We start from the raw sequence: 23,351 nt of genomic DNA, 5'->3' as shown, positions 1-23,351 counted from the left end.
TTGTTGGCCTCTCATCTCATACTGTTGTGTGTGCAGAGGGATCCCTTACACTGCAGGCATCACCAGCATTCCCACATAGGTCAAAGATGACTGGGCTGTCACACACACACACACACACACACACACACACACACACAGAACCCTCAAGTCAATCTTAGCTGAGCTCTGTTTATAGTCTGACAGGAATCCTTCACCTTCCTTTACTTTATGAGCAAGAACATGGTTCTAACTCTTATCAGAAAACTGGATTTAGCATCAAAGGTGTGAAAGACAATTTGACATTTGGAAATGTTTTTGATGGTTTAGAAGCAGAAGCCTAGGCAGCACGTTTACAGAGAAGGAATCTGTAGAAGTCATGTAAAGATCATTTATGTATGTTCTTCTTTTACTTTTTTGACTGAAACTTAAGTCTCTGACAAACAGGAACATCAAACTGCAGCGAATGACAAAAACAGTAATGTCATAAAGGTGGGAAACAACAACATGAAGGTATTGGAAGAGAGTTTCAACAAGTACAGATGTCGGTAAAGGAAAAGCCTTAAAATTCATTATAAACAATGTAGCATTATCGCACAATATAATGCTTGGCAAAGTCAAGTCGAAGTTATTTAGTGGACATTTATTCAGTGGGGGAGAAACATTTCACAAGAAATTATAGTTTTTAACCAAATCACTGATGTGACGCCTATCTTTAAAGTATATTTTTGTTTATTCTAAGACGTCTAGACTTTCTAATAATTCATGATTTTTTGTCACATTACCATGAGAACTATCTACTCTCCCTTTGAAAGACGTAAACAGAGACATTTGAAAAAACAGACAAAAACACTGAAATGTTATAAAAACTCATTAAAATACTAAAACAGTTTGAAAGAAGAATTTGTGTCATTTGGTGGAAATATGTGGAGACAGTCATTGAAACACACAACGATGAACTAAGAGAAACCCAAAATCAAAATACATAATTCTACTCAGTTGTATTAACCAAGCGTGGATCAAGTTGGTCAAATTTTGATTACTTTATTTTTATCGATATTAATGTTCTTCAACATTCCAGCAAGACACTTTTCTCTACTTGGTTACAATTCAGTCCAGAAGTCAAGAGACCAGAGGTCAGCACCAGAAGAGAGACCCCCAGCCAGTCCCAGGGTGACCCTCTCTACCGTAGATGACAGTGTGGGAGCTGCTTCCTCTAATTCCATTCTCAGAGAGAGATGACAGCTCAGGCTGACGTTGGACCAAACTAGGATACCGCTTTGCGGCTCTCGAGGGTGACCAGAGATGAAGGACCAAATGTGGCACACTTACAGTTCATTCCTCTGTTTCTTTCCCCCAAATGTCTCCTTAAAGATAAAGCAGGTATCTAGAAAATCAAAATTCTGAATTAAACAAATCAAGTAACGAATCAGCAAAAAATACACACGTTCTAAGTTAACCTCAGAATTTCCCATTAAGATATGTGTTTCTTGTTTCTTTGTAAATAAATAGTTGCATTATTGTTAAAATTAACATTTTAATTTCAAATTAAAATGTTGGTATTGTGATGTAAGAATAACTACAGTGTGTTTTTGTAACATTTTCCTCTCATTCCTTTCTTGAAGTGTGCAGCATACAGAGATAATTCACGCTCCAGATAGACAGGTTTTTGACATATGTGCAATTGATATAAATATATTTTAATGAGACTGATATGATTTTTAATATATACATATAACTGCATAGTCAATCCACTGTTTATGAGGCCTACAACGTTTCACATACTGTTACTGCCTGTGCATTGTAAGCTTACTGACGCATTATCCAAATCCATTCACGATGTGCAATGTGTATGTATGCATGCATGTGCATTCCCTATGAAACTTTGTTAGAGTGCATGGCTTCATCAGCAATTTGAAACAGCAGGAAATCCAACTAAAATAGGTTGTCATTGGGAATAAAGAAGAGTTTATCACAAACAAAACCTACCCTCTTCCATGGACATTATGGAAAATGCAGTGGTCAAGGAAATATGTGTATGATATCCCACTATCAGAAATGTTGTAGGAGAGACTGAGTACTGTCCTTTTTGCAAACAAAGGTTGTACAAAGTATTTGACAGCAGGGTTACCAGTGATTTTGCCACCAATGGATATGTTAAAAGCAATTCTATTTTAACATTGTGTTTCGCCCCACTGAATAAATGTCCACAAATTAAAGTCGTAGGACTTTTCTAAAAGGAAAACAGAAACTTCAATGAGTTAGAAGAATTTATTTTAAGGCTTATTGCGCATCTTTAGCCAGGGGGCAACACATTAGTCTGCATCTTTAGGTCATAGGTGGCAGAAATGCTGGCAGAGAGGGAATCCCGAGAAGTCAACAAAAAGATCTGTGCAACGTTCTTTTTTTCTGAAACTCACATTTCTGGAAGGCAGTAACATCAAACCCACGGCGGAACAAATGACGAAACAGAAACGTTGTGGACGCAGGAGAACACATGAAGACACGTGAAGAGTAACTATAGAGCTCTGTAATATATATTATCCAAGGGGTCGATATAAAAAAACTCCTCCAAATCAGGGTGGAGGTGGGGTGGGAAGCAGCTTTAACACAGTTCAAGAGATGTATTTCTCCACCATCCTCTGACTAGCCCATAGTTTCCTCGGCTGTTTTGTCCAATTCTGGGTCTTTTCGAACTGTCGACTCAAAATCAACTTATCAGGGGTTCCCTCAGCGCCCCACGCTGATGTTGCACACTTTGCAGCTTGGATCTTTCTTGGCATTTGCTGTGGTCAGACTCATCAGCTGGTGGTGCCCACTGATCTGCTCCACGCTGCCCTGATCCACGTGAACCGGCTCCGTGAAAAGCACTTCCAGGATCACGTCACTGGCGTGGCAGTACACAGGCTCCTCCCCCTGCCTCTGGGGGGCAGTGTAGGTCAGAAAGGGGTTGGAGGCCAAGTCCAGCCTCGGCAGGCGGGTGCGACAGAAGTCGTCTCCCTCTGTGCCCACAGGCGCCAGCACCAGCACCACGTAGTGATATGCCGTGTACATGCAGTAAAAGTCTGCAAAGTACAGGCAGGTGTTTGGGTTCAGCAGGACTCCAGCTGGAATGTGGAATCTGAGGGGGCCGTACGGAGAGTCTTTGGGAGGGAGCCCCGTGTCAAACTCCGTGTTGCAGCTGAAGAAGACTCCTTGGAGCTTGCCGTTGATTGGAGAGCCATGACTCCCGCTGGTGTCTTTCAGGGCCGGACGCATCAGTCCCCCACATTGCCTCCTAACGCAAGACACAGAAAGAAAATGAGAATTTCTTTTGATCAGTGTGACCAATCAGGTCAAAGAGAAGAAGAACAGCTCCAACCTGACATAGTCAAAGTATTGTGGGTGCTGGTTGCGATAGAACACAGAGAATCTCAGCAGTCGTCCTGCAGGACCGCTGGCCTTGTCGAGAAGCTGCTGAAGGTGTTCCATAGCATAGTCTGCAAAAATGTTATTAAAAAATAATCATGTCTCCTCGACAGATGCTTAGAATATATGGTCCCCCAAAAGTATTCACACCCTTTGAGCCTTTTCACATATTGTGTAAATAACCCAATGTGTTAAGGAAAATGAATGATGCATAAGTTTTAAGATTTTTCACGTAAACCATTGTCATGTTCTTTTGCATTCAGTCCTCATTACATCTAGATGTGAAAGTTGGTGTCCTGATTAAAATTGGAAGCATCATACCCTTGGGATGTTCATTTCAGTCAGACTAGGTGTAATGATCTATTACAAGCTAAATGCAGTGATCCTCGGAAAAGACCAGTCAGAGGCCACAAAAGACTTACAACTAGGGTGGAGATTTACTATCCAGCAAGACAACTACAGACAGTGTGGGATAGATCAAAGTGCATTAGTGTGTTGGAGTGGCCCAGTCAAAGTTCTGACCTAAATCCAACTGGGATTATCTGGCAAAGCTTGAAAAGTGATTTTCACACGTGCTTCTAATCTATTCGACAGAGTTGAACCTAGTTTTTAGATTCCAAAAGAATAAACAGTAAAACTATTGATACAATGACACTGAATAACAAATGCATAACACAGTTTTCAGATTTTTTTTTTTTTTTGTAAAAACAAAGAAAAAAAAGCCTTTGTGTTGGTCGATCCAATGCAATCCACATACATTTCACTCGTCCTTGTGGATGAATTGTGAAAACATTCAAGGGGTGTGAATACTTTTCTCTTATCTTCAAAGTTCTGAAGCATATTTATCAACCCACACAACCACTCTGTTGCATGAGCTGATTAGTTTTACCTCCAGTGCAGAACTCCACCACCGGGCTCCACTCTGACACTAGGTAGTCACCGTCCGACTGCCTGACGGCTGTCTGGACGGCGACGCAGTACTCCGTCCGCGGGCTGAGGAACCAGTGTCCTCTCACCGCCATGGGCAGTGGGACAGCCTTGGCCACCAGCTTGGTTGGGACATCCTGAACACCAAAGAGGGGAAGATTGTTTAATGGACTTTTAAGGAAGTAAATTATACTTAAAATTGTGAAATCGTTATTTTTTTTTTCCAGCATAAACGCTCCATTATTAGCATTATGTTCCTTCTCAAGCCAGAGGCACTGCAACTAGGACACATCTAATCAAATCAACAGCTTTGTTTTGGCCAAGGCCTCTAAGCAGCACAGCTAATTACCGGCTCAGCGACTCGCATATCCATGGAAACATCTCTGATGCAAAAGTTTGTTTATGCCGCTTTGTCGTTTGCTGCCTGAGAGGGAAAATAACCTCGATCCTGAAACATCTCTCTAATTCCCATCCCTGCTTTGGCTCCTCTTTTTTTCTTTCAGTGACAGGATGCAGGTTGCAGCAATAAGCCATAACCACTATCAGGGATTTACAGCTGCAAAGAAGGGAGACTGGGATCCTTTATTTTTATCATCCACATGTTATGTGCACGTGGATATCATTTGAGTGAAAGCGTTGACATGAAACTGAGTGCAGAAACGCAAGCAAAGCGTAGCAAAGTGTCAGAGAGGCAGTTGCTTGAAATATCTTTGCTTCTCCAGCTCCACTTCTCCTCCACTGTTTTTTGTTGTTGTTGTTTTTTGATAAAGAGAACTGTATTTTTTTATTTTTTTTTATCTCAAGGTGTGTTTTAAAGAAGCCCTCTCCAGTGTGTGACAACTTAGCATTTTATGAATTGAACTAGAGATGACCAAAAGCTGTCCAGATTTCAAACAGAATCCCGAAGTAGTCCTTTAATCTAGCGCCAAATTGTGAACTGGGAACCAGATTGCAAAAAAATTAAAAATTTCATCATTAGTCACTGAATCTATGGGCCTATATTTCTTACAGTGCCTATACAATGCATCATAAAAGGGAATTGATTGAACCTGCTATAACACTTGCTCGAGTTGCAGATGTTCCTTTTCCCAACAGTGTGCCACTACCAAAGTAATGGCACTTAAACATGATAATGAAGTCAAGAGGGAGCGGAAGCTTGCATAATAATAATAATAATAATAATAATTTAAAAAATTATCACAGGTTTGAGGGTAGTTTACCAAAACCACTCCATTCAGATTAGCTTGTTAGCATGCTAACACTCATTAATTAGAGAGAGCCCCCCAAAAAAGCCAACGTGAACAAATCTAAAACGGCCTGAGGTTCTGCTTAATATGAACGCATCTGTGTTTATTAGTAAAATGTTTGAGATAAATCTGTTGTGAAGGGTGTGCAGACAGATGCGCAGCTCCAGAAGATGGTAGGTGCTATTAGCTTAATAAGACATACCACATTATACGCTTGATATTTATATACCCTGGCAAAAACTACAATTCTTCTTCTTACTTTTATTATTATGTAGCTTCAAAGTGCACTAGATGCAATCAGGTCTAGAACGGCTCACTGCTGCGGCTGAATTTGTCAGCTTTAGTTCACTTTAACGGGAAACAATTCACAACTGAGTCACAAGCCTGCAGCTGTTGACTGCATCCCTTTCCCTTTTTTGCCTGTATTGGAAGTGACTGAAAGGCCACAACCACTCTGTGTTAAACCTGATACCCCAACAAATGCAGAATACCAAGATGTAATGAGACCCATTGTACTAACCAAACTGGGCTTAGTGATTGTGGAGAATTTTGATTTTGGCTGATTTGAACATGGGGGAAAGATGTTAATGGAGACAGAGCAGCTGCCCTGGAGGTAGAGGATGAAGAAACAGAGGATGAAGTTTCAGACCCTGTGTTTGAAGCGGTTCGGATCCCTGTTCTCTTTGCGGCTCAGGTCGATGAAGAAATGCGTTGCTCTGGCTGTGTCCTCTGGAGGCATATCCCACATGATGCGGAAAGAGTCACAGGTCACCTCACAGATCTGGATGTTGCACGGAGTGGCGAGAGGGGCGTCCATTTCTGTCATCTGCCATTAGATTAGGAGATAAACACACACGGTTAGGCTGGTCTAAACACAGGCTGTGATAGCAATGCCTTGATCTGTGCAGAATCTCCTTAGACAGTGTCACCGGAGTCGGCTCTGAGCAGCAGCGGAAAACATCATGGATGAACACGTTTTCAGGCAGAATTTAATTAGACTCATTTAGGGATTTGTGTGGCTGCCTTTTTATTCACTCTCCAAACATTTTTCTACTCCACCTCCCTCTTCTTGCCCTCAACTGACATTTCCAGTTATTACACAACTCAATACGCTCCCAGCGGAGTGAGTAGCCTCTGTTTTGCCTGTGCATTTCATAATCCACCTACAGCAGTCTCCAGGCAACCACTCATCAGCAGCCTCCCTCACAGTCTTCTCCTGTGATTCTCGGGGAAGGGGGTCACAAACAAGCCCCTTTTCTGCACGTGTCAGCAGGAGTTAAGACTATAGGAAACTTATTAAACATTTCTACCTCCCCTCCCTGCTGGAAATTGCACAAAACGGCTGAACAAGTGAAAGAAAAGTGGCTTCGTATTGCCAAAATTGGGGAGGTTTGCACCCCAGCAGCAGCAAGTGATGTATGGTCATATCTTCATCGCTGCCTACTTGATTCAGGTGGCTGCACACACAGCCCAGAGCATTAAGCCGGGAGCAATCTGCTGGTCAGTCTGTGTTTGTTTCATTAGCTCCCGCTTTCTCGCCTCTTAACTGATGGGAAGACTCCGCAGTGGATGCACTTTGGCTGAGTTTCCCCCCAGAGGCATCCACTCCTCTGTAGTTTTCCAGTAATAATCATCCAACTGGAACTTTGCAATCTTCTTTTACAATATAGCTGACCGCAGTGCCTTACAGTATGTATTTTGATCTACATGTGACGTGTCACAAAACAGATAGCACAAAAATGTCAAGTGGAAGAAAAATATTTATGATTCTCTCAAGTTTTTTTTTTTTTTTTACTTTTTTCCCTCTGAATTCGGAGAATTTTTTTTTTCTGAGCTACTGAAAAAAAAAAATGCTGACTTTATTTTTTTTTTTTTCAGTGGCCCTAATCCTCTTCCGTACATATTGGTATTTTCCTCTGAGGGTAAATCTAACACCCAGTCTAAATCTTTTGTAGCATCAAAAGTTTTTTTTTTTTTTAAGTCCAGGATTGCCCTGTGTTTAACTCCATCCATATTTTCATCAACTCTGAAAAGTTTTCACGTCTGACCTGAAGGTGAGCATCCCCACACCTTGATGCTGCCGCCACAATGTTTCACCGAGAAGAAGGTGAGACCTGGATCTTACAGTGTAAAAAAAAAATTCTGACGTACAGGAAGAAAAAAAAAAACAGCTTTGGTTTTGTCTGATCGGAGCACCTTCTGTAAATGTTGGCCGTGACCTTTACTTTGACCCTGACATGCTGGCTTCTTATGACAGTGGCAGTTTTCTTGCCTCTTCTTGCATGAAGGCCAGATGTATGGAGTACAGACCAATGGAGCAGCTCAGGTGTTACCAGGCATCTCTAGGTTGCTCCTCTCTCATTGCCAAGTGAACCACTTCAGGTGGAGGGTTGTGTTTTTGTAGGGCAGCAGGTGTGCCGTCGTCTTGATGGATTTATCAGAGCTCTGTGAGATGTTTAAAGCTTTTCTGATGTTATTTTATAACTTAACCCTGCTTTAAGCTTCTTTGTGTGCTGTGTTCGTTGGGCTTGACGTTGTCTGTTTGTTAATGTTCTCTGATAAAGGCCTGAGGCCTTCACAGAACAGCTGGATTTATTACTGAGATTAAATTGATGACTTTATATTACGTGACTTCTGGGTTTTGCTTAGGGACATTAGATTAACCGAATACAAATGTCAGATTTTTACTTGTAAAAAAAATAAATAAATAAATGAAACCAAGCATCCTTTTTCTTCTTCTTCATAATTAAGAACTGCTTTGAATTGGTCTGTTAGATAAAATCACACCAAAATTCACCGAATCTTGTGGCTGGCTGTTTTTGCAAAGCATTGTAAAATTCCAGCGTCTCCTACAACATAACAGTACTTTTTTCTCTCTCTCTGTTATTAAGCTCACACTGAAAATATGCAAATTCAAAGATGCTGCTAAAAATAACATTCTCCTTTTGTTGTCTGTGTGATGCGATGAAAGCCAAGCGTGTAGAGGAGCCATCATTTTTGACCGCTGGGTTCGCTAAGGTGCTCTCCCGCTCCAGGATGATGGACAGGCTGCAGCAGCTCATTAAAGCCTTTGAACTGTGAAATTTGTAAGGTAGCTCGTTCACGCGGCGACAGTGCAGAGAGAGGGGATGCATCACGTGTGTCTCCATGCGTCTGCTTTCCAGCTGCCTGCTCTCTTTTCTAACCATGGAGCCTTTTCAGAGACGGAATCTGGGGCAGGGAGAGAGAGAGATTCTCACAGGACCGGTCATCAAAAAGCCCTACGCCTCTCCTCGTGCGCTACTTTCGGATCAAAAATGTGTGAGCGCGGTTCAGACAAAGGTCTTAATATCATTCACAGGCTTCCACTGCATGACCTCATTTGTAAACTGGCGTTTCGAGAAGAAATCAGAGTCAATTATCTCTACTTTAATAGACAGCTGCTTCAAACAAGACAGCTGGCTCTGGCTGATAATTACAATGAGTTTTCACATCATAAATCCTGCTTTGCCCACACATGCATACGTTGGGTTGCTCATCCGTGCTCCTATCGCCAGACACACAGATGTCGAGATGCAGCAATCCTGCACATTGAAACAGAAAGGTGCATTAAGCAATTTTCTGAGTTGAACTTAACGCTTTCCAGGACTTTGATGTAGAACTGAATCAGACTTTGATGTAAAAGAGAAGAAGAAAACAAGTGTAGTATTTTTTTTTTATCAGAACCAAATATAGCATCACTGAGTTTGAAATCCAGTTTTTCTAGAAGATTAAAGCCGCTGAATGATAAATTATGTGACAAAAACATAAAGCCTATGGTTCATCTGCACAATTTAAGCAATATATGAGAACGATAATAGCCCTATTCCAATAAATAATCAATGCAACTCCATAAAACCCATTCCCTGTCCTGTAACAGCATTAATGATTTCACTAAGTGTGTTGCTGATGTGAAACACTATCCACTAGTCATTTCCATCGAATTACATATCAAATATTTCTTTAGAGGTACATAGACGGGAAGTAGAGGTGGAATAAACAAGTTCATAATAACCTAAATAGAACAATTCTGCCGATTTAATTTCTCGGCATTGACAATGATCAATAAGCAGAATAGTTTTAGAGCATTTCTTACTCGTCTGAGGTTCGGGTTTATGATGGGAGACGTTTCTTTTCCTCCTTACTTTCCTCCACTGATGCTGCTGCTGATGGGTCCCCAAGGAAAACTGATTAGGAGGTGAAACAAACGCACACACAGGATCCTTTCTTCTTCTTTTTCTTCTTCCTCCTTCTCCTTCCGACTGTTTCTCTCCCAGTGTCACACAAACAGCCTAACCCCCACCATCACCTTCTCTCCCTCCCTCTCTCCATCCCTCCTTCCCTGCATCCCCTCCTCCCAGTCTCATTTCTCCTCTGATCTCTGCATGGTGTTTACTTTGACTCCCGTGCAGTTGCACAGATACAGGATGCATAAAAGAATACCCCCCCCCCCCCCCTCAAGCTCCCGTACAAAGGCAGAAATCTGTAAACTGAAACGCGACCACAGCGGGGGAGCATGCGGCGTCGACCTCGTCAGCATCACGGTTTCACCAGCCAACCGTACACAACGCGTCAGTCGGGGAGTAAATCTATCCGGAGGTGCAGAAGCCACACACTCTCCTCCCAATGTAGGCTGCACACTTGGCTCCTTGACTAAATGTCAACTCTCAAATATGGTGACATTATGGGCACTGGAAGTGCAAACGAGGAGAAGTCATGTTTGACATGCTCTGTTAGCAAAATCAGAAGAGATTAAGCTCTGATTTCCTACCCAGTAGATTACACGGAGCGCCAACCAGACCTAAAAAATATACATGTGCCAACTGTTGTGCCATATGGACGAACTCCACAGGGCTTCTACCCCCACATCCCGTCCCATACTATCCTGGGGGCGAGGGATGCCACCGTATAACTCCAAAGTAAGCAGATTTCCTCTGTCATTATTTTTCAGGGAAAGCAGATTTATTATGTTTCCTTCATTTTGGATGCCATTAGAGATTAAAGAAATCTTCCTCAGATTAATATGATAATCTGCTACAGAAACAATGGACACAAACACAGGATAAAGACAATATGACAATATAGGCCAGACTCACAGTGAGGGAGCAATCCTCCCAAAGTCACATCATAGTTGTAATTTTCAAAGTGACCATGATGTATTGTTGTTATTTCACACACTATGAGCAGTATTGAGAAGCTTCATTTATTATTAGGCAAGCAGAGATAACAGATAGGCTCACAGTGTAATTAAGCAGCAGTCATCCATCATTAGTCGCAGCTTGACAATGCTGTCCCAAAAACCCCTCTGTGGTGCAAGAGCAAACGCTCCATCTCCTTTATAGGGATGTTAGAATAATTTTTTTGTCATTGACATTTTCTCAACGCCTATTGATGTTTTATTATTTCACAGAAACAATTTTACAGTGACCAATGTGGGACGGTGCTTACTGTCCTTGTCTTTGTTTGTGTTGTTTACTGTGTAGTTTATTGTTATTATTGGTGATATTTCTATAGCTTAGCAGTAGCACTTCCAGAAGGTTTTGTAAGGTCTGGCTGCATGGGGTTTGAAAGGGGGGACACAAAAACCACAAAAAAGAAAGAACAGAATTTCAGGTTTGTGTTTCAAGTAACTATTCACATGAGATGACTTTCAAATGTTTGTAAATTATTTTCAAACTGAAAATATCAGTGACCATAATTTTAAAATACTGTGATTTGATGTGTTTTTTTCTTCCTCCTCTTTTTAAATCTCTTTTTCAAGTACACTTTTATTCACTGGCTTTCAACACACTGTGATCTTGCCTTGTACGGCATCTTAAAATGCACCTGCCGTTTAAGTTAAATGTTCATGTTTTGTATGTTTTTTTTATACATAATTCTGTATTAATGTACTGCAATTTGGCTACTCCATTTTTTTAAAATGTGCTATAGAATTGTATATTGCCATTTGCTTAATTTTCCATTCTAATTTCATATGGTATTATTAGCATTACAGTTTTATGAAGCACACATACATTTTTGATTTAACAAACAGGGTTGTAGCAATACATCAATCCACATCGATGGATCGATTAAGTTATTAATGATCCTAAATGAAAATATCCACCCATATTATCATCTTTTAGAATGCGAAATGGTTGAACTTCATTTGTATTTTGAAAAAAGGTTAAGTGGTGACCTTGGTTGAGTTCTGTTGGAATGTTTTGCTTGAGACACAAAGAAAAAGATGAAAGTTTAAATTCTGCTTTAATGCATAGGAAAGGGGACATAAAAGTCAATGTGAATTTATTAGAGCTCAATATCTGAGCTTGTTTCTTTGTGATTGAAAGATAATCAAGGGCATTTATAAGTTAACTGATTAAAGAATGCACTTAAGAGAGAACCACTAACTCTATGTGAAATGAGGAATAATCAAATATCCCTCCAACCTTAACAAATTAGTGGTTTTTGCAAATGGGACTTTACAAACAGGGGAGCTAAAAACAATTGTGGTATTATTATATGAATCTGATTCTTATCCTGCGATTAATGTAGTTTAATAGGTTTTAGTTATGTTCATATAGCCATTGCAAAAAATATTATTTATTTTAATGCTTTGTACACATAAAAAATGTTTTTTTACATTCTTAAAAAAAAACTTTTTTTAGGATGTAAAAAAGTTGTGTACAATTTATCTGCATCTGTGGACATGTTTCAAGTGGTATACATTTTATAATACAGAAAATCACAAAATGTCATGATTTTTCCCACATTTCCCACACAAAGAACAGAACCTTTAGTCCCTTATGTATTCAGGTTTGATGTTTATTTTGCAATAACTCGTAAGTGTTGATAGCTGTGATAGATTAACTATCACTGCTATTACCTAATCTAACACAGCTGTGGTTGATTAGCTAATTTAAACACCTGCTCTACTGATAATCTGTCAGAGGTGGCGTGTGGTTGGCCTTTTTTTATTTTTATTTTTTAACTGAACTGAAACACACCAAATTCAACATTACATTTTTATGTTAAGGCTGTCAAAGCCAAGCAAGAATAACACACACATTTTTTTCTTTAATTAAAACGTTTTCCTGACCTTATTAAAAAAGTTTTGGTGGTGTTGACAATAAGTAGCAAAGCACTGTGTCCCTTATGTATCAGGCGTACATACATGAGTTAGCGCTTTATATTGTTTAACAGCTAAAACCATAGTCACCGTCAGCAACTGTTCGCCCTCCAGCAGGGAGATGTGGGCGGGATCTTGCGTGCGTGACGTCACTCTGCAAGGGGTCCTTGTGGGTTAATAAACATGTGGTAAGTTTGACCGTATACTTTAACACATTTTTAAGAAATTTAACGTATGTATTTCACGCGTATTTTAAAACTGTAAAATGTTCTAAATTGAAGGGGGAAAAAACTCAGTCAATCTTGCATTAGAAAATGTGTTGCAGAATTGCCTCGCGGGTTCATCATTAAGATGATCTATCTGCGCTAAGGTTTACGCAATAATGAAGTCTCCATGCGGGTTTTTATGCGCAGCTCCGAACCCCGTGATGTCAGACCGGAACAACAACGCAGCGGTGTCATGGCGCCGTGCGTGATGTCAGAGCTCGGTAACAAACAGCTCTAGCTGCTGTTCAACAATCTGGGATGGATTTCTGGCTGTGAATTAATACCCAGTAAGAGTCTTGGAGGGATAACAAAGCAAGTAGCCGAACAAAACCGGAACATGTGTTGTTATTCTGATTTGGGACTTCTAGTAAACTATAGTGCTGAGCTCATGTGCCTGCCTGTGCTGTAATGTGGCCACGTGTTAGGGATTTTTATTGTGATTTTTATTACATTTAGTCATTTGTAGTGAAGTGTGCAACATCTTTGGTTAAAGAAAAATAACTGAAAAATATAGAATTAACTAGTGCATTTTATTCAATGTAAATAATTATCACTTAACATTCAAGATTCATGGTTACTTGAATCTAGTATGATCTACTATTTACTTTTCAAACATCTTTATAGATAATTATGGTTTGAGCTTTGATCTAAGCTCTCATAAAAGTGCCTTACTTACAACATCTGTGGATAAGGTTTACATCTACAATCTATTGGACCCTAAAATTACATGAAAAATAAATGTTTAAAAGAGTCACATAAAATCAATTCGGGGAGAAGTACATTTTTCAGAATTAAAAGTTTATCCCATGGTATTTAAAACCAGCTATGTGGAGTTAAAGGTGAAACTGGTCACACTGGAAAGAAAACTAAACTAAACTGAACTGGGTGTTGGCTCTCTGTCTCATTTTTCAACATAGCCTTTAACACAGCCTAGCTGTGCCCGTAGTATTAAGGAAGCTGCACCTTTTCAGGGCAGCACTTTGTGGGTTCCAGCTCATGTTACTCTTCAGATAGTACCAAGTGCAAATCGTAAATAAATGTCACATGTTTGTATTTTATAGTTGTTAGTTCCACACTTACAGGGTGTTTATCTGTTAGATCTCTCTGCAGATCAGGATGGCAGACTCGGGTGACCACAGCGGTCAGCAGGCTCCAGCCCCTGGAGGCAGGGGGAGCATAGGATCTCTGATGAGTCGCCGACCAGCAGCTGGCATCTCTTCTGGACGCCTGCCGTCGGTGCGATCCAGAGACCTAACGCTAGGAGGAGTAAAGAAGGTAGTTTTTCTTCTTCATTTCTAATTAGGCAAATGGGAGGAAACCTTTTATCATACAGAGATAGAACCGAGCAACTTGTCTCAGCCTTAATGTAAGCTGCTGAAAATCTTGATCTCTCTCGCAGCCTGACATGTCTTGACTTGTGTCAGAAAACACTGTTATCTTTTAAATCACTGATACTAGAAATATCTAACTTTGAGTTTGCTCAACTTAACACCAACTGGCACACTGAAGACTGCTCCAGTCACCCAACCTGGTAGCACTTAGACTTGGGGCATTCGGTGATCAAAAACGATCAGATTTTTGAGTTTCTAAACTAGCTGATTAGCAGTGGGAGACGATCAAATTGAAAATATTGCTGATTCCGTTAAGCAGATGATTTCTCTGTACATTTTAATTATTATAATGTGAGCAAATTAAGTTTAGCCTTATATTGGAATATAAAGAAAAGATCCAGTAATATTTTTATTGGCTCAGTATTTGTTCTTTCTACCAGTTATCTGAGTGAAAAGATGTATTTTATTACAATCTATATAACATAAGGAAACGTAGTGGACTATGAACATGCAGGGTCTCCATTGACATATTGGTGATATGATAGTAGATGGAAGTAGCTGAAAATCTAACTAGTCCAGTGAAGTTGCTGCAGCACTTTACAGCATCTTATTTAATAGAGGCATTATATGAGTTAAAAAAAAAAAAAGAAAACACGTCTATATTCTTTTTCTTCTATTTGTCAATTATACTGTTGTAGTATAATTTGTAGAAAAAAAACACTGCTTATTTATCACCTTTCCTCCAATTTGGTTGTGAAACTAAAGCTGGGAATTTTCTGTTTAGTGACATAAATGTGATTTACCTGTAATTTAAATATACTTGAAATATTGCTAATAATAGTGATTGACAACATATTTATAAGTGCCAGATCTCTAACACATTTCTTTGTTTTCCTCCTTTTTTAGAAAACCTTTACCCCCAACATCATTGGCCGAAAAGTTAAAGAAGAGTGAGTTCATGGGAGCCTTTAAAACGAAAAAAAATATTTGCACACATCTGATTTTTATTTTTATTTTTTCTGAGACTGCTTGGTAATAATCTCTATTTCTGATGCGACAGACCAAAGGTCGAAGGTGTGCCAAGGCGAGAGAGGAGGGATGGAGATCGAGATCGGGGCAGGGGCCGCGGGGAAAGAGGCAGGGGCCGAGGTCGCGGCGAGGTCATCCAGTCTCACTCCATCTTTGAACAGGGGCCTGGAGAGACGATGATGAAAAGAAGAGGTGGGCCTCGAGCTAGAGAAGCAGCTGCTCACGAAATCACGCTTCAGTGTTTCACATCAGTGCATATAAACCCCGTCGTCACACACAGGGGGCTACGAGAGTGAAAGAGACGCTCCGAGCATGGGACCCTCGCCCATCATCAATATCAAAAAGGAGAAGAGGGAGACCGAAGAGGAAACCAAAGAGATTCTGCGCAAACTGGAGCGAGAAAACGTGCGTTTCCTTTGGCCATCAGACATCTGTTTGTGCGCTTTAGGTTTACATGCTGTGTGAATGTTTGCTTGCTGATTTATTTCCTTTCATTTAGTTTATAGATGACCCATTCCTGAGGAGCGAGCAGAGGAGCTGCCCCGTCCAGCTCCCCCTGGCTGTGTCAGGGTGGGGATTCATGGAGGAGTTTAACAGCTCAGCCATTAAAGTAGAAAAGCCAGACCCAGATGAGCCCATGGAGTCTTCAGTTGAAGGTAGCTTCAGAATAACAGTGCCTTGAAAAAACACTCACACCATTTTGAATTTGCAGCTGTATAACAGACCGACACATGGGGTGCATAATTGTGAAGTCAGAGTAAAATAAAACATGATTTTCTTAAAGTTTATGTATTATTTTCCCCCGCCTACAGTGTGGAGATGAGCCCAAAAGCTTTTGAAACCATTGTGTGTGGTGTACAATTAACGCTGCATTTCACCCTGAACACAACATCCCCAGAAGCTTGAGCTGTTTTTAAAAGACAAATGAACAAAAACATTTCAGTCTCTGGAAACATCTTAGAGTTGTAATTTCACTGAAAGGTGGTTCTATATAATGCTGACTAAATGCGGGATGAAAACACATGCTCCGAATGATGTGGCAGCATCCATGTCCGGTAGCTTTTCTAACTCCTCGACGCGATAAATCACATGTAAGCCTCGTTTCTGTCCGCCATAAAGATTCTGTCTTAACAGTGAAACAAGAGGAAGAGGAAGTGGAGATAAAAAAGGTTGAGGCCACTTTCAAACCTCCTCCTCTCCCTGAGCCTGAAGTTCTCCCTGACCTGCTGCACAGATGGAGCCTGAGCAAAGCGGAGGAGCTGTTCTTCATCCAGCTGCCCGACTCGCTGCCCGGCCAGCCTCCCACCAAGGAGCACAAGACGGTGAAAACCGAGGTGCAGTCGGAGGACGGGCAGTCCGTGCTTCTGAAGACGGAGTCGCAGGTGGACGAAGGCAGGCGGTGACATTTCAACCGGTGGGAATGCATAGGAGGCATATAATGACTTCATTTGTTTGTTGCAGGAAGAGGAAGCTGAAGACAACAGCTGCAATCTGAAGGATCTGAGGGAGGGAGTTGTTGGGAAGATGCTGGTCCGGAAGTCTGGCCGGGTGCAGCTCATACTGGGACAAGTCACCCTTGACGTGTCTCTAGGGACGTCGTGCTCTTTCCTTCAGGTATGATACTTTGTCATCATTGATCTGATTTGTGCTACTTTAACATATGTTTATAAAATCAATCCTAAATACTGTCTTCTCTGCTGCTGCTTCTCTTCTCAGGAGCTGGTTTCTGTTCAGACAGGAGAAAAAACGGGAAACCTGACGGTGTTGGGGAACGTCAGACACAAAATGGTCTGCTCTCCAGACTTTGAGTCTCTGCTGGAGAGCAAGACATGATGCTCGCCCAGGCAGAGGGGCTCCCAGTTACCTCTGATGCGTTAGATGCACTAGTATTTAATAAAACAAAAACTACGACCCCCATCTCTAAATAAACTATGCTGATAGTTTTACTATGATTGCCTTTTGTGTTTCCAGAGCTGCTAAAATTGCTTTGATATATATCAATTATGCATATTATAGTTTTTTTTTTCATTATGAATATGATGGGTGGTGGTTTGAGGCTTGAGTGCCAAGTTTTGTTGCTGTTTGTGTAAAATTAGTTGACAAAATTCTACATGGATATAAATGTGTGAATAAAAACAGAGTATCCCTACTCTAGTAAATCATTTTTTTTTTAAAGTCTGGTTCACTCGGATTACAGAATTACTTCCGGTATATTTGGTTTTCATCATTTTTTTTTTTCGTTACCTATTCAAGATGAAAAATTTCAAGTTGCCAAATATGAAATATAGATTCATGCTCTCTAAAGTCCTAAACCAATTGTAGGAAAAAATGTTTACATTGTGTAGCAAGTGTCCTCTGCTGCAAAACTCGTTTGGTAATTCCAAAATAAAGTCAAATGCATATTTAGATCATTTACACTACTTTCTGCATTTTTTTTCCTGTTTGCTTTTATGAGTAGAAAATGTCTTCATATGTCTTGCATAACACCAATGAAAAAAAAAAATACTGTGTTTTACTATGGAAATGTCATGGCATTGACAGTTGTCCAGCAGACTAAACAATGAGGATAAGCAACAAACAGTCTTCTGTCTTTTCACAAAGTGTCACATTGAGGCACATTGGGGCTCGATGTGACTTATTGTGAAGTTGAGTGAGGAGAGAAAGTTTGGTTAAAAGAATGTACAGCACAGGGATAACCATATCCTGAGAGGATTGGAGCAAACCACATGCAAGAGTTTCAGTGTGGACTCCAGCTGGAGTCGATGCTTCAAGATATACCAAACAGATGTATCCCGTGAGAAATTCCCACTGTGATTTGGAGAGCCATGTTAGATGCTAGTGTTGGCCCATTGTTTTATAAAGTCAAAAGTCAAAGCAGCAATATATTTTATTTTTCAGCCTTCATGCTAATGTCTGCTGACAAGCTTTATGGAGAAGCTAATTTCCTAGAACTTGGCACACTGCCAAAAATATCCAAACTTGTTTTAATGACCACAGTACTTGATATGAAACAATGAATTTCAATTTAGAGTTAAGATTTTGACACGAGTTTCAATTTTTGCACCAATCTAGTGGCATGAATTAACTTTTCAATTACACTCTAATTTATTACCATGCTATATAGATTTATGTCTAATTTGGCATATTTCTTTTTTGTTTTTTAATTGTGCCATTTTTGGACCTCCAGAAACGCTGCCCAAATTTTACAAGCGTTTACTTTTTCTTAAAGCTTGCTGCAATAGCTCACTTCGGCCACCAGGTGTCAATGTAGATTTTGCTGTTAGGGATTTGTTCGGAGCTCTTCTGTCCTGTGTAGGCTGATGCCTCTGGTCTGGTCGCCCGCTGATCGCTCGTGGTGTCCGGCGGGTGGAGTTTGGCCGCGGACAGCGAGACAAAGGCGGAGAGGGATGGAAGGGGGAAGCCGTGCTGTGTCGGCACAGTGACTGAAGGTTGGTCAGATATAGGTACCGTTCAGCCTCACCCATGTATTTCACAGCTGAGTTATTAATACACGGAGCGCCATGTAGTTGTTTTAAATCCCGTGAAAGGTTGGCTCAGCATGTTCAGTGCTCTCAAACCTCTCTGCTGAGGGATGACAGCGGGCTAACTGCTAGCGCTCTGGCTCACAGCTAACTTCAGCATCGGGGATCATTTATGACTGGCTTCCGGAGGTTATATTAACACAGATGTTTAACCTTATTAAACGTAGGGATATGGATATATGTGTAAAGCTCCAGAGTGAATTTAAAGAGACAGCGGTTGTTAGCCGTCCTGCTTTATCATGAATTCCTGATGATGGGCCTCCCTACAGCTAATATTATCTCCTCGCCGCAGCCAACATTACACAGCGAATGTCTGATTATGTTATCGGGCCCATTACAGAAAAGGCATACATGGTTGTAAACATTGCGCGAAAGTACTTGCAGTAAGTGTCTTTTAAGAAAAGCCGGAAGCTAGCATGAGGGGCTGAAAACCGGTATTACAGAAGTGTACACAAGGACACGTTGTCTGCGTTGCATTATTACATTACTCGTCAGCATTCAGTCGGAAAGGGACGTTTCACTGTTGCACAGATAGCCCTGATGGTTTGTTTGCACATCTTTGCAGGTTGTCACCCAGCAGCGGAGACCCCGGATCTTCCAACAGACGAGGGAAACACCTGCCGAGCCCAGTTGTTTTTGTTGTATTGTGTCGTCAGCGGGAATTCATTCTCTCTGAAATACCAAAAGGACATCTGCAGCAAGGACAGGACACGGATATTTTTTTTCTCTCTCGCTCTCTTACTCTCGTTCTCTTCTTTTTTGTTAGACTTTGAACTCATCCCAGTTTTTAGTAGACCAATGAAATCTGGGAAAAATGCCCTAAGGGGCAGGGTGAAGATGTCTGCTTGCTTTTGGATTGATTTTTCAGTAAATGTCTGGAGAAGCTCTGTTCTCTGGTGATATCAATGAGGGCATTTTCGTGACAAATCCCCACCGGGGCTCTTGGGTCCAGACTGTGGAGACCTGCACTTACAGGAACTCTAATCTCTAACTTAAAAATATATATATATATATTTATATATAAATATTAATAATAGCCCCTTCTTACGTCAGGATGGAGCTCTTCTTCAACCCTTTTGATAATTTGCTGTGCATTCTGCTGGGCATCTCCTTCACCGTATGGTTCACCCTGCTTCTGGTTTTCATTATTGTTCCGGCCATTTTTGGGGTGTCGTTTGGCATCAGGCGGCTTTACATGAAGACTTTGTTGAAGATCTTTGAGGTAAGAGCTCGCTGCCTTTCAATCTGCTTTTCTTTGCTTGTTCAATGAATCAAGTGTTTAGTTGAACATGACGCTGCAGTCATAAATAAAGATGATAAGCTGACCACAGCACACACACAAAACTCATCGACATCGAGGTTTTGTAACCTGGAGTTATGCTGAGTTTGTTCCATCTGCCAATTATTTTATTTATTTTTTTGTCTGAATATAGATATTGAGTTCTTGCTTTGAGCATGGTTTTTCTTTAAGAGCTAAATTTATTTCAAGAAATACAAAACTACAGAAATCATCAGAGAAATTATCAGAGATTACCAGACCATATCTGGAAATATAAAATTTCATTGCTTCTTTGTATATCAATATTGGAAAGAAAAGTTCTAGTTTACAGCTCTGTGTTAAATCAGTAGGGTGTTTATTGAAACACTGCAGGAGCGTTAAGAAGTGAGAGAGCAGTGGATGTTACACAGCTCTGCAGTGACACACCTCCACTGTCATTTCAAATAAAATATAAAATGATTCCACAGCTAAAGTTTTAAACTGAGCATCTTGTCTTAAGGATCATTTTTGCAGTGTGAAAAACATTGGGAGTTTTATTTGATCATAATCCAGGTCTGGACAAGAATGTGAAACAATAAAATAAACTTCCACTCTCAAATAGTGTCAGCACAACAAATTAACAAGTAGCTACGATGCGTTCACTGACTGTCGATAAAACAATCAAGCTGTTTTCTTTATACGTCTCTAGTAAACCTATACATTTAGTCCCATCATTGTACATTTTAGGAAGCGTTTTTTCAGGGAATCCAATCTAACCTGAGCTCAGCTCAAGCTGTTTCAGGGCTGTGTTTAGTGTCCAACCAGTGGGTGTTGCATTAACTGGCTGATGCAGATTAACAGCAGCCCTACTAAGTGACCTTCCGCTGTTATGTAACCAGCGGGAAATTATGCTGCAGACCTATATCATTAACTGATGTGGCTCCAGTGCTTACTTATTTTTCCCAGTTTATAGCGCGATGTGGCAACAACAGTGTTTCATTTATTCTCTACTCTGTTGTAGCATCACCTGTAGAGCAGAAAGAAATGACAAGTATTGAGATGCCTTCATGGAAAAAAATGGTCGAAACACAAATGCCATATGAAAGGTTCTGAAGTTTGTGCTTAGCTTTTAACTTAATAAAACAATGATCAATTTTTTTTAGTTATCCGTTTTAAGATTCAACGCGTGAGGACAAATCTGATGTTCAGCAGGTTTTAAAGAGCTCAGCGTTTCCTTTGTTCACATGCAGTTTTTGCTGCCACAGGTCACGGTGGATTCATTAAGCCGTTTCCACTGTTCCTAGACAGATGTTTCTGTTTTTGCTCACGCCAAGAATCCCTGTTGCTGCATTTTTAAAGGATGAATCGGTACCACAGCTTGTTGCAACACATTTTAAAGGTTGCTCTGACAGAAAGCAATAGGTAAAGCTTCATTGGCCAATGCCGTGTCTCAACTATGGATAATTGGTTCTTGCACATGGAAAACCGCAAACTTAATTTTTTTTTTCCAAAATGATTTCAAAATGTCAGTTAATGTTGTTTTTTTTTAATTATTATTACTATTTTACATAAAGAGACAAAAGAAATTCAACCTTCTTTGAATTTCCCGTGTTTGACAAACAAACTCCAGATCCCAGCGGTAGTAACGTTAAGGTGTTTGGACACAGGCAGCTTCCATGCAGTACCATGTCTTTGACTCCAGCCTTCATACTCTGAACTTATCATGTGCCGTGTTAGTGTCATGTTGGATTGTTGGCTAAATAAAACTCAGGCACCGTATCCCGGTCCATACTTCCTGATCCTTTCCTACTCGCCTGCTGGCCTTTGGGAACACCCTGTTCTCTTCTCGTCGTGCATTTTGTTTGATTTGGCGTGCACTTGGAATGGCCAGCTTTTTCCAGTTCTTCTTAGGTGTTAATTCATTATCTTGTGGTTAGAGCTGGGATTGAAATCAGGACCTAACATTTTAAATCAGGTTTTCTGTAACTTATTTCCATGACGGTGATTCTTGCAGTTTTTCTCAAGCCGTTTAATGTAAACATTGGTTTTCCAGAGAACAAAGTGTCAAAAAAATTAAATGTTTATGTTCTTAACGTCTTCATAGCATGCAAGATGTGTTTTCATGACCAACAAATGTTGAATTTCAAACACTCATTCATTCATCTGGAGGTTAATTAATTGGCACACTTAGCAATAACATTGAGCAGTCCTTGCGTAGAAGTCGGTCTACAAATTCCTTCACCGGGTCTGAATTAGAAAAGAGGTTTTTAGTTTCTCTGAGATATTCCCTGGTTAAATAAAGACAAAATAAAAATAAAATATTGCCTGCCTTCCAGTCCAGCTAACCTCATCCGTTCATCTAGTGTCAACTGAACAGGAAAATAAACAACTTCAGCACAGTAAAACAAACACAGTTTCAGTACTTTTTGTATTTACTCTCTGTGCTTGTACTGGCTTTCGATCGAAATGCCAATGCTTCTGGGTGTCGTCTAAACTTTGATGTAACCTGTGCTCTACATTTCTAGTGGGCTACACTTAGGATAGAGAGGGGAGCCAAAGAGAAAAACCACCACCTGTACAAACCTTACTCCAATGGTAAGATACGATCGCGGCTGTCTTGTTTTAATTTGGTTCGTTTTGGAAACGTTTTCAGCAGCTGCGTCTGCTCCAGAGGTGAATGTTGACGTGTGGCCTGCCTGTCTGCCTGTCTCTCGCTGTAGCTATAATCGCTAGGGAGCCCACCTCCTTGGAGGAGGAGATCAAGGAGATCCGGCGGAGCGGCAGCAACAAGGACCTGGACTCTGCCTCGGAGTTCGAGATGTCCGACATCTTCTACTTCGCTCGGCGAGGCGTGGAGAGCATCATGGACGACGAGGTGACCAAGCGGTTTTCTGCTGAGGAGCTGGAGTCCTGGAACCTGCTGACTCGCAGCAACAACAACTTTCACTACATCAGCCTGAGGCTGACCGTCCTGTGGTGGCTGGGCCTCCTGATCCGTTACGGGATCCTGCTGCCTCTCAGGTACGGGGAGATGCGTCACCGTAGCAACCACATTTCTAAAACCTCTAGGGTTTGTCATGTATGTTGGTTAGGACTGGGTAATGTAGAGGAATAATCATATTGACATTTAAGGAGATGTGTGGCAGCAGTATTTATTATGATATAGCTGAAAGTAAAAATGAATTCTAACAAATATATATATATATATATATGTGGTATAGATTTGGTTATTGGCAATGAC

General features: G+C 40.7%; 3 protein-coding genes across 7 annotated transcripts in view; 2 read left to right on the top strand and 1 right to left on the bottom strand.

The window, feature by feature from the left end:
• Window positions 1-366: 366 nt before the first annotated feature.
• Window positions 367-12,852, bottom strand: phyhip (phytanoyl-CoA 2-hydroxylase interacting protein). Of its 4 annotated transcripts, none has more exons than XM_016677581.1 (6): window positions 9,673-10,325; window positions 9,055-9,121; window positions 6,208-6,384; window positions 4,274-4,448; window positions 3,338-3,455; window positions 367-3,253 (listed from the first exon to the last, which is right to left on the bottom strand). In XM_016677581.1, exons 2-6 carry the CDS (start codon window positions 9,058-9,060, stop codon window positions 2,707-2,709), a joined length of 1,023 nt encoding a protein of 340 aa, XP_016533067.1. In that variant the 5' UTR covers window positions 9,061-9,121; window positions 9,673-10,325; the 3' UTR covers window positions 367-2,706. The 4 variants fall into 4 exon arrangements, with proteins under 4 accessions (XP_016533067.1, XP_016533076.1, XP_016533070.1 ...); XM_016677590.1 differs by having other exon boundaries at window positions 9,063-9,121; window positions 9,673-10,323; XM_016677584.1 differs by lacking the exon at window positions 9,055-9,121 and having other exon boundaries at window positions 9,673-10,321.
• On the top strand, window positions 12,784-17,721 carry polr3d (polymerase (RNA) III (DNA directed) polypeptide D). 2 transcript variants are annotated; one of them, XM_007563862.2, is made up of 10 exons: window positions 12,784-12,872; window positions 13,098-13,237; window positions 14,049-14,225; window positions 15,188-15,231; window positions 15,342-15,502; window positions 15,591-15,715; window positions 15,810-15,966; window positions 16,445-16,692; window positions 16,772-16,924; window positions 17,027-17,721. In XM_007563862.2, exons 3-10 carry the CDS (start codon window positions 14,067-14,069, stop codon window positions 17,141-17,143), a joined length of 1,164 nt encoding a protein of 387 aa, XP_007563924.1. In that variant the 5' UTR covers window positions 12,784-12,872; window positions 13,098-13,237; window positions 14,049-14,066; the 3' UTR covers window positions 17,144-17,721. The 2 variants fall into 2 exon arrangements, with proteins under 2 accessions (XP_007563924.1, XP_007563933.1); XM_007563871.2 differs by having other exon boundaries at window positions 13,098-13,262.
• Window positions 17,722-18,608: 887 nt separating this feature from the next.
• Window positions 18,609-23,351, top strand: part of LOC103146101 (glycerol-3-phosphate acyltransferase 4) — a 13,949-nt gene continuing 9,206 nt past the window's right edge. Inside the window, exons 1-4 of the mRNA XM_007563849.2 lie at window positions 18,609-18,759; window positions 19,418-20,074; window positions 22,636-22,705; window positions 22,831-23,131. Coding sequence (XP_007563911.1) covers window positions 19,907-20,074; window positions 22,636-22,705; window positions 22,831-23,131 — 539 coding nt within the window. The 5' untranslated portion in view covers window positions 18,609-18,759; window positions 19,418-19,906. The remainder of the gene's footprint in view (window positions 18,760-19,417; window positions 20,075-22,635; window positions 22,706-22,830; window positions 23,132-23,351) is intronic.

The sequence above is a fragment of the Poecilia formosa genome, unplaced genomic scaffold, assembly GCF_000485575.1.
Source record: "Poecilia formosa unplaced genomic scaffold, Poecilia_formosa-5.1.2 Scaffold5, whole genome shotgun sequence".
Classification (NCBI taxonomy): domain Eukaryota; kingdom Metazoa; phylum Chordata; class Actinopteri; order Cyprinodontiformes; family Poeciliidae; genus Poecilia; species Poecilia formosa.
The sequence above is the reverse complement of the archived record's forward strand: the minus strand, read 5'-3'. Positions and strand labels throughout refer to the sequence as shown.

What these genes read in the sequence shown, in the direction of transcription:
- polr3d (XM_007563862.2), top strand. Translation starts at nt 14,067, where the DNA reads ATGGCAGACTCGGGTGACCACAGCGGTCAGCAGGCTCCAGCCCCTGGA. An exon ending in CGCTAGGAGGAGTAAAGAAG is followed by an intron (nt 14,226 to 15,187) that starts GTAGTTTTTCTT and finishes CTCCTTTTTTAG; the next exon opens with AAAACCTTTACCCCCAACAT. An exon ending in TTCTGAAGACGGAGTCGCAG is followed by an intron (nt 16,693 to 16,771) that starts GTGGACGAAGGC and finishes TGTTTGTTGCAG; the next exon opens with GAAGAGGAAGCTGAAGACAA.
- phyhip (XM_016677581.1), bottom strand. An exon ending in CGAACCGCTTCAAACACAGG is followed by an intron (nt 4,449 to 6,207) that starts GTCTGAAACTTC and finishes TTTGGTGTTCAG; the next exon opens with GATGTCCCAACCAAGCTGGT. An exon ending in GGTGGAGTTCTGCACTGGAG is followed by an intron (nt 3,456 to 4,273) that starts GTAAAACTAATC and finishes ACATTTTTGCAG; the next exon opens with ACTATGCTATGGAACACCTT.